This window comes from Procambarus clarkii, chromosome 28 (assembly GCF_040958095.1).
Source record: "Procambarus clarkii isolate CNS0578487 chromosome 28, FALCON_Pclarkii_2.0, whole genome shotgun sequence".
Taxonomy (NCBI): Eukaryota; Metazoa; Arthropoda; class Malacostraca; order Decapoda; family Cambaridae; genus Procambarus; species Procambarus clarkii.
In genome coordinates, this window is record NC_091177.1 from 1,163,266 (window position 1) to 1,173,230 (window position 9,965).

Consider the following 9,965-nt stretch of genomic DNA (forward strand, 5'->3'; position numbering starts at 1 on the left):
CATAAATATCTATCTCTATCTATATCTATATCTATAAAAGTTGACTATAAATAGTCAACTTTTGTATCTTATCCTGTATGTATGTACTTTACCTGAATAAATATTTGTATTTGTATAATGGTCCAAGACCATTATACAAACGTTATACCATTATTACGTAATAGACCATTATACAAACGTTATACCATTATTACGTTATAGACCATTATACGACGTTACGGTCCGTAACGTCGTCGCCTCCTCATGTTCCTGTTGTGTGGTCTAGTTCTCATACCCAGACACTTGACTTTGTTACACACAGAAATCACAATAGCCTGATGTATCAGATGAACAAATCCTCGTCACGACCCTTGTGGATACGTTCACTGATTTTGTTGTCCACGATGAATATAGGATTGTGAGTTGGATATGCGATAGACGTGGAGGATGATGGTGAAGGGGAAAGATGGTGGTGGAAGGGGGAGATGGTGATGGTAGGGGGGGGGGGTAGACGGCGCTATCTTCCACTTTCTCCCAAGTGGGAGAAAGTACTATACAAGGGAGATAGCACTACACCCGGGAGATGGTATGATAAGGCTATTAACAATAAATGAGACCCCTTAATCAAGAGAGAGGCTATTTACCAGAGTTTATTTTAATAATAACTCAAGGGCTACGATACCTTTTGATTTTCATAAGTAACTCTAGCTACTGTATCTCCCTCGACGACCCACCCACAGTTCATTACATTAACTGAAGCGATAACGTAAACTCACCAACGGATAAACGCAATATTATAACAACAACAACAACAACACGATAAATGAGAGAGCCACAATACAGATCAAATAAACAAACTCAGCAAGAGTTGCGGCGACAATGAGGCCTAGGGAAAGAAGAAGATAAAAAAATGGAGAATCTGTTTTTGTTATTCCGGCTGTGTCTAGCCGCCCCCCCCCCCCACACCCCCCCTCTTCCCTCCCCCCCACCCCCCCCCTCTTCCCTCCCCCCCCCACACCCCCCTCTTCCCTCCCCCCCCACCCCTCACTCGGGTAAATATTTATTTGTTCCTCTCCCTTCATAAATTCTGACGGGCGACCACTGATGGCGAAGTAGAATGACAGTGCAATAATACCCCCCACCTGCTTCGATGTGAGATATATGGGGGGGGGGTAGTCATTCTAATTACAATGGTTAAAGCGAGAGAACATCGAAATACATGTTGTAAGACAAGGTTCTCCGAGGCGCGGCATCGCGTCGACGCACGCGTCGGGGAGTTATCGTACATCGGGGCGGGAGTTGTGGTCCAGGCGACTTTTGATGTCCACTAGCGGTGGGGGGAGGGGGTGAGGGGGGAAGTGAGGGGAGACTGGAGACCAAGGGGGAAGCTGTGGGTGGTGGTGGGGAGGAACTGGGAATGTGGGCAAGGATGCTTCAACACCCATCCTCCACCACCTGTCTCGCATCAGTGGAAGCTGGGAAACCAAATGAGTCGAAGAAATATTAGGACATACTCGTACCCGGAACCGGCGGTCAACAAGTGGAACACACTGAGAGAAGAGGTCGTGGAAGCCGCCACCCATTTGCAGGCGATGAGTCACAATAACGTGGCTAAAGTATGTTGACCATTCTCATCGACTTGAGAATGGTCCAGGACGGACCGAAACGTCGTCGTCCCATCACCTTCTAGTGTGTGGTCTGGTCAACCACAACCCATACACAACTTTTAAGGCCAGATTCGACAAAGAATGCGAACGTCAAGAATGTTAAAACGCAACAGGTGTAAACAAGGCTGGTAGATGGGACACAAGGAGCTACACCTCACCTCCCTGCAGTCACTGATAGGTAAACACTGATAGATAAACGTAAACCAAGTTGGGTTTGTTGTGATCTGCTTTACGGCGCGACAACCCAGCTTAGAATCCCAAGGGACTATACATAAGGATTCACATACTGCTTTTTTTGTTCCACAATACTCGTAAACAAGGGCCGTATATTGATCGAAAAAAACTTGTTTAAAAATCAATATAGTTGAAGAAATAAAGTAACTGGGAGGATTGCTATAATAGGTTAGCGTGAGGGTGCCAGGTATCACTGACTGAAGGAGCAGAGCAAGGAAGGAAAGCAGTTGGTATTGAAGAGGGTCAGGCCAAGTGTCACCACAGAGTGCCAGGAAGGTGTCACGAGGGTGTGTAATCACAGTGCCAGAATGGCAGGAAGCCAGAAGGGAATGTGAGAGCGGAGTGTCAGGAGTGTGTCAGTTTGGGACGCATGTCAAAAAGATATCAGCTAGCGGGGGAAGTGTCCAACCAGCGTCAGCTCTGGGGCGGCGTGTCAGGAGGGCGGGCTGACACCGCCGGCCACCACACACCTCGCCTGTCTGGGGTTCGCCTATGGCCAATCTTCTTGATAGCCTGGACCCCCGCGTGGCCTGTTGAGGCGATGGGGGGCCCCTTCCTCCTTCGGGTCCCGCTCTAGGGGGAGGGGGAATTCCTTTATTCTCAGAATCCTACTTTGGGGTCACGTGTTTGGGGGGTCCTGATTTTGATGGGCTCTTCCTCTTTGGGGTTCCATTCTACGGGGATGGGGGTCTTTGACTCCTACCCTGCAGCCACGTTCGTGGGTTCCTGCTTTTGATGGGGGGTCTTTCCTCCTCGGGGTCCCATTTCAGGGGATCGTTTAGACATAAATTACATGTCTCTGAGGTCACATGTTAAAGTCCTGTTTTGGGTCTTGATCTTGAGGTTAAATTGAATCCCATTAAAAAGTTCCATGACGCCTGGAATTTCACCCGTCTGTTTATTTCTGTATTTTTTGTTTTAGTTATTTTGCTGCTGCTTAGTAATCTATGTATCTTTTTATATCTATATGTCATTTTTGTCTGTCTCGCCAGTCCCAACTCAACGACGGGGCTTCACAAGACGCAACCGACGACTCTCAGGTCTGGAACAGCTCTGGCGTGCTTTCAACGAGGCGGCGAAGAACGAGTCGCTGAGGTCGAGAGACTTCATGACCTGAAGCTCTCGCTACTCTGTGTGAATCACCTGACGGTTGCAAGACAGGATCACCAATGGTGTCGTGGAACACACGGCAGCAGACAAAGCAGCAGGTATCCACCTCTTCTTTGGTTATAGTTTATTATCTACCACATACCTGGTCATTTATTTATGCTGTGCAACATTCATATTTGTTTGTCTTGCAAAGACAGGGTTAGAGAACTCTTCTACTACAAGGGAGCTGGTCGGCCGAGCGAGGGAGCCGGTCGGCCGAGCGGACAGCACGCTGGGCTTGTGATCCTGTGGTCCCGGGTTCGATCCCGGGCGCCGGCGAGAAACAATGGGCAGAGTTTCTTTCATCCTATGCCCCTGTTACCTAGCAGTAAAATAGGTACCTGGGTGTTAGTCAGCTGTCACGGGCTGCTTCCTGGGGGGTGGAGGCCTGGTCGAGGACCGGGCCGTGGGGACACTAAAGCCCCGAAATCATCTCATCTCAAGATACTAAGGTAAGGACAGTTTCAGGAGAAAGCGCTAAGCCAGTAACGCTTTATATATTACTTGAAAGGCATACGAGGACAAAGAGTTGGGATATGAGGATGGGTGAAGGAACGGTGCCCAACCTCCTTGGATCACCGGGGATCGAACACCGAGCCTGCATGATACCCTCGCTGTACTGGACGTTGATGTAACAATGAATAACGTGGATTGCATTGATTAAACATGACTGAAGCACTGTTTTGCCCACTGGGATACAGATATGGGAAGTGCACGAAATCCCTCTCTCAATGCAGGCGACGAGTCACAATAATGTGGCTAAAGTATGTTGACCAGACCACACACTAGAAGGTGAAGGGACGACGACGTTTCGGTCCGTCCTGGACCATTCTCAAGTCGATTGTGAGAATCTCACATTCGATTTGGGAATGGTCCAGGATAGACCGAAACGTCGTCGTCCCTTCACCTTCTAGTGTGTGGTCTGGTCAACATACCTCTCTCAACTGGCTGACAAACTGTGTCGTCAGCGAAGACTACAGTTTATCAAGCAATATTAAACGAAATTTAAATTCACCTTCATTTCCCAGTCTTACCACAGGGAAGCCGAAAATGTTGTTGTTCTTGATACAAAAGAAAACGCTGCTGAATATTGCGATTACCAACGTTTTCTTTTTTACCATAGAAGGATCTTCTGCACATTTGAATCATGGCGATGAACGTACAAAACTAGTAACGTAAGAAGTGGGGTTACAGAACCGAGGCCCGGGTCTGTAACCGCCATTGTTCCTAATTTATGTGGATGATCTTCCCGAGGGAGTGAGCTCGTTCACATCAATGTTTACTGACGGCGCAAAGCTGACGGATTTGAGAGTAACAACGGCGCATAGAACTTTATTGGGACGTGTGGATGTTGTTGTTAAAGATTTAGCTATTCAGGACGGAGTGTCCATGTAGCACGGGCTATGGTGAGCCCGTAAACACGACGTGTGGAGAAAGACGGCAGTCTTCTACCACCAGCACAGCACCACACCTCGTAGGGGCCTCGTAGCCTGGTGGATAGCGCGCAGGGTTCGTAATTCTGTGGCGCGGGTTCGATTCCCGCACGAGGCAGAAACAAATGGGCAAAGTTTCTTTCACCCTGAATGCCCCTGTGACCTAGCAGTAAATAGGTACCTGGGAGTTAGTCAGCTGTCACGGGCTGCTTCCTGGGGTGTGTGTGTGTGTGGTGTGGGGAAGAAAAAAAGTAGTTAGTAAACAGTTGATTGACAGTTGAGAGGCGGGTCGAAAGAGCAAAGCTCATCCCCCGCAAACACAACTAGGTGAATACAGTTAGGTGAATACACAATCCAGCAAACATGTGGTACACTTTGTCTACCAAGAGCACATACACGTCAGCCGGACAACCTCACACTACACCACGAAACAATGGCTGCAAATTTCTTCAGTTTAGATTCAGGATCGCGATTATGAATAGAAATTTCCTGAATAGAAAACGGAAAGATTCAGGTAAATACTGATTTAGGAATAAGGTGTTGATTTTGGGAGCAGATTAGCAGATAGAACCAAAGATGTATACACAAAGAAATCCCGCTAATGTGACGTATCAACGAGAAAGCCAACTGGAACAATACGGGGGACTCGAACCTGTCTTACTGGTGGTTGCTTTTTTAAGCGAAGGTTGGGCGTATATCTTAGTGTCGTTGGGTATATATATGAGCTGTTTCGTGTGGGTTAAGTAGGCGCCTTCTTCTGTTTCTTACATTCTTGTGCATCTGCACTTATTGACCCCATCACATACATATTGCAGGAATATTGGCTGGTAACCTCCTGACGTTGGAACTTTTTATTATCTTACAATAAAAATTTAAACTTACTCAACTTATATTCTTGTTATTTTATTTTATTCTCTATTTTCCACACGTCAGCAATAAAATGAGTACTAATGTTCAATAAAGATGACGCGTCCTGACGGGTCAGGTGTCTAATATAGAACATCTCATTTACTTTATCGAGGAACAACAATATCTTACAACATTCTACTTGCTTCCCGCTTCTCTCAACAATTCACGGGCTCGCCATAGCCCGTGCTGCTTGGAGCTTTTTGTTCCAAGTAGCGAATCATAAACAACAACAACATCTCAACAATTCTCAAATCAGACGTGACAAGTTTTGCAGCGTGTGGAACACCTGGCCTAGCTAGGAGCTACGGTACTGGGACTGGAGCTGAACAGCCTACCATAACCCCCCTTCCCCAGCCCCATCCACAAACCTCTCTGGCCTGGGTGAATACCTGGTTACCTGGTTGATGGGGTTCTGGGAGTTCTTCTACTCCCCAAGCCCGGCCCGAGGCCAGGCTTGACTTGTGAGAGTTTGGTCCACCAGGCTGTTGCTTGCAGCGGCCCGCAGGCCCACATACCCACCACAGCCCGGTTGGTCCGGCACTCCTTGGAGGAATAAATCTAGTTTCCTCTTGAAAATATTGAATATTATAGAATATTGGTATATTGGCCTAATCTCAGCTTCACTGCCGGCTCCATCTCTCTCACTCTCCATCTCCACCATTTTCTTTTGTCCTCCTTCACTATCCATCTCTCCTATCGTCACCAACGTTGCTACGTCCTTCTTCACTATCTCCAACACCTTCGCCAACATTCGTCATCTCCCTCCTCACTCCTCATCTCCGTCCTCACCCCTCATCTTTCGTCTCACCCCTCATCTCCCGCCTCACCCCTCATCTCCCGCCTCACTCCTCATCTCCGTCCTCACTCCTCATCTCCCGCCTCACCCCTCATCTCCCGCCTCACCCCTCATCTCCCGCCTCACCCCTCATCTCCCGCCTCACCCCTCATCTCCCGCCTCACCCCTCATCTCCCGCCTCACCCCTCATCTCCCGCCTCACTCCTCATCTCCCGCCTCACCCCTCATCTCCCGCCTCACTCCTCATCTCCCGCCTCACCCCTCATCTCCCGCCTCACTCCTCATCTCCCGCCTCACCCCTCATCTCCCGCCTCACTCATCTCCCGCCTCACTCCTCATCTCCCGCCTCACCCCTCATCTCATCAGAGATGGCAGGAGATAAGTTAAGTCTCCTCTTGCCCGCGAAACATTACTTGCTTGGCCAAAACTCTGTGCTTGGCCAAAACTCTGTGCTTGGTCAAAACTCTGTGCTTGGTCAAAACTCTGTGCTTGGTCAAAACTCTGTGCTTGGTCAAAACTCTGTGCTTGGTCAAAACTCTGTGCTTGGTCAAAACTCTGTGCTTGGTCAAAACTCTGTGCTTGGTCAAAACTCTGTGCTTGGTCAAAACTCTGTACTTGGACACTCAAACCCTCGAAGCTCGAATATTGAACCCGCTTCTCGAGGTTCAATTTCGAGGTTCGAGGTTCCTAGGTGTGACTTGAGCCTCCACTTGTATCATCCATTCTCCCACTTCCTTGTAACCTATCCCTAATCCTCCAGCTCCGCTTCCATACATACCTATCCCCACCTTTTTTTTTCTCTCAATCTCTAAACCCAATCCTCAATCTGTAAGGCACATACTTATACTATCTTATTCCAATCTTTTCTTTTTCAACCCCTTTCCCACTAAGCCCATTGGGACTCCCTGCTCGTCCGTGTTGAGTCCATCTGCCTTCCCTCACTGGATCATTATTTCAATTTGATTCGTCTTTCATCATCGATGAAACATTTTGGTTGACCATAGAGGATGGCGAGGTATATGGCTCTCTGCTCTTCCATCTGTGTACTCACCTAGTTGTACTCACCTAGTTGTGTTTGCGGGGGTTGAGCTCTGGCTCTTTGGTCCCGCCTCTCAACCGTCAATCAACAGGTGTACAGATTCCTGAGCCTATCGGGCTCTGTCATATCTACACTTGAAACTGTGTATGGAGTCAGCCTCCACCACATCACTTCCTAATGCATTCCATTTGTGTGTGTGTGTGTGTGTGTGTGTGTGTGTGTGTGTGTGTGTGTGTGTGTGTGTGTGTGTGTGTGTGTGTGTGTGTGTGTGTGTGTGTGTGTGTGTTTACTAGTTGTGTTTTGCGGGGGTTGAACTTTGCTCTTTCGGCCCGCCTCTCAACTGTCAATCAACTGTTTACTAACTACTTTTTTTTTCCCACACCACACACACACACACACCCCAGGAAGCAGCCCGTGACAGCTGACTAACTCCCAGGTTGCTTCTCTACGTTCTCCTATGCCAGTGCTGGGCTAGCGTATCCGTTCCATGGAGTTAAATAGCCGTAGAGGCTTATAGAGACTGTCCTCATCCCGTCCTTCCTGCCTTCTGTCCACAGTGGGGGGCGGGGGGGGGGGGGGGTGCAGTATTTGTTCTGTGTAAGTGCGTATTTATGTGGACATAAAAAAGATGGGAAGACGTTCGTATTGCTGACATGGGCGTCCTGGGTCATGTGGGCGTCCTGGGTCATGTGGGCGTCCTGGGTCATGTGGGCGTCCTGGGTCATGTGGGCGTCCTGGGTCATGTGGGCGTCCTGGGTCACATGGGCGTCCTGGGTCATGTGGGCGTCCTGGGTCACATGGGCGTCCTGGGTCATGTGGGCGTCCTGGGTCATGTGGGCGTCCTGGGTCATGTGGGCGTCCTGGGTCATGTGGGCGTCCTGGGTCATGTGGGCGTCCTGGGTCATGTGGGCGTCCTGGGTCACATGGGCGTCCTGGGTCATGTGGGCGTCCTGGGTCATGTGGGCGTCCTGGGTCATGTGGGCGTCCTGGGTCATGTGGGCGTCCTGGGTCATGTGGGCGTCCTGGGTCATGTGGGCGTCCTGGGTCTTAGCTGGAATATTCCTAAAACCACACAGTACTTACTCTACAGAGGGGGGGGGGACTAAATGACATAGTATGCATTGGACACTTAACCATCGACTGACTCTGGGAGGAATAACTGACAATTAAGGACACAAGGTCAATAGGTCAAAGGACCGTCACCCATTAAATACGTCTCACATATACAATTAACCCACAAGGGAGGTCGATAGTTTCAACATTAAATTGATTTAGTTCTTCAAATGAAGTATCCTCTAACTATGGCTCCCTAGTAGAGAGGCAAACTGACTTCATGATGTCCGTGACATAGACCAGAGAGAGAGCAGAAGCAGCAGCAGGACAACCTCAGCTGAAGCAGCAGCAGGACAACCTCAGCTGAAGCAGCAGCAGAACAACCTCAGCTGAAGCAGCCGCAGAACAACCTCAGCAGAAGCAGCAGCAAGAGCCACGCGTCAGCTCTGATCATAGCGTCGCGGACAAGATTAACTCTTGCCGAGTCGCTTTGGAAAGTGACCTAATTGACGGCTACCGCAGTGGTCAAAATACCCTCTGTGGTGACAATACCATTCTTCAGAGGTGGCTGGCAGGGCGCTCTGCCGAGTAATGTGGTGCTGTGTGGTGTGGCGTGGCGTGGTGTGGCGTGGCGTGGTGGGGTGCGGTATGGAGGGGTGCGGTATGGTGGGGTGCGGTGCGGTGGGGTGCGGGGACGTGTTGGGGAGATGGGTGGCGGGATAAGGCGGACGTCCCCCTGCGCCTATTACGTATTCCGGCAGCAAGCTGTCCAAGGAGGCCCGTCGCATTCACACGGCAGAATTGGAAATGTGATAAGCATGATGGATGTCTGGCGCACCTCCGTCGCCACTAGGCCTTCCTTCCTTCGCCAGGCGCAGCTTCGCCAGCCCCCTCAACACTCCTCTCTTCCTCCTTCATACACATATCACCTAAAAATGGCTATCTCTAAATTCCTTGGTCATGCTGGGCGTTTAACATGTATCATGCGGTGTTGCTCAGTCGCTTGACGTACCATCGCCAGGCACCCAGCACTCGCTCGCTCACTCACTCACACACACACACACACACACACACACACACACACACACACACACACACACACACACACACACACACACACACACACACACACACACACACACACACACACACACACACGCACACGCACACACACCGTCCGGACAAGTCAACTTTCACTGTCAATCTTTTTATTTTATTTCATTTATTGTGCGCATCGCTCTCCCTGCCAGCATGGCCGGGAGCATGGCAATTAGAAGATAGAAATTGCCAGGGTGGCAATGTCTATCTCGCCTCCGTGTCCTCTCAGCATGTCCTCTCTGCGTCCAACCGGTTCCACCCTGTGTCCTCAGCTCCGTATTCCCCCTACGCCTTGTCCTCTTTCCCCTTCTCTTCTCCCTCTCCGTGCCTTGCTTCTCGTCTCCTCCCCCTTTCCCTCCTTTTCCCTTGCTTCCTCTCCCCTCCCTTACCTTCCCTCTCCTCTCTCCTTGCTTCCCCTTGCTTCCCCTCATCTCCCCTTGCTTCCCCCTCCCCTCCCCTAGCTTCCCCTCCTCTCCCCTTGCTTCCCCTCATCCCCCCTTACTTCCCCTTTTCTCCCCTTGCTTCCTCTCATTTCCCCTTGCTTCCCCCTCCCCTCCCCTTGCTTCCCTTCCCCTCCCCTTGCTTCCCCTCCTCTCCTCTTGCTTCTC

General features: G+C 50.0%; 1 protein-coding gene across 1 annotated transcript; it reads right to left on the reverse strand.

Annotated features, from left to right (window-relative positions):
• Nucleotides 1-6,975: 6,975 nt before the first annotated feature.
• Nucleotides 6,976-8,237, reverse strand: LOC138369326 (uncharacterized protein SPEM3-like). Its single transcript, XM_069332558.1, has 2 exons — nucleotides 7,860-8,237; nucleotides 6,976-6,993 (listed from the first exon to the last, which is right to left on the reverse strand). Exons 1-2 carry the CDS (start codon nucleotides 8,235-8,237, stop codon nucleotides 6,976-6,978), a joined length of 396 nt encoding a protein of 131 aa, XP_069188659.1.
• Between the last annotated feature and the right edge of the window lie 1,728 nt (nucleotides 8,238-9,965).

Bases quoted from the DNA above. Each gene is read 5' to 3' on its own strand.
- LOC138369326 (XM_069332558.1), bottom strand. From the start codon at position 8,237: ATGACCCAGGACGCCCACATGACCCAGGACGCCCACATGACCCAGGAC.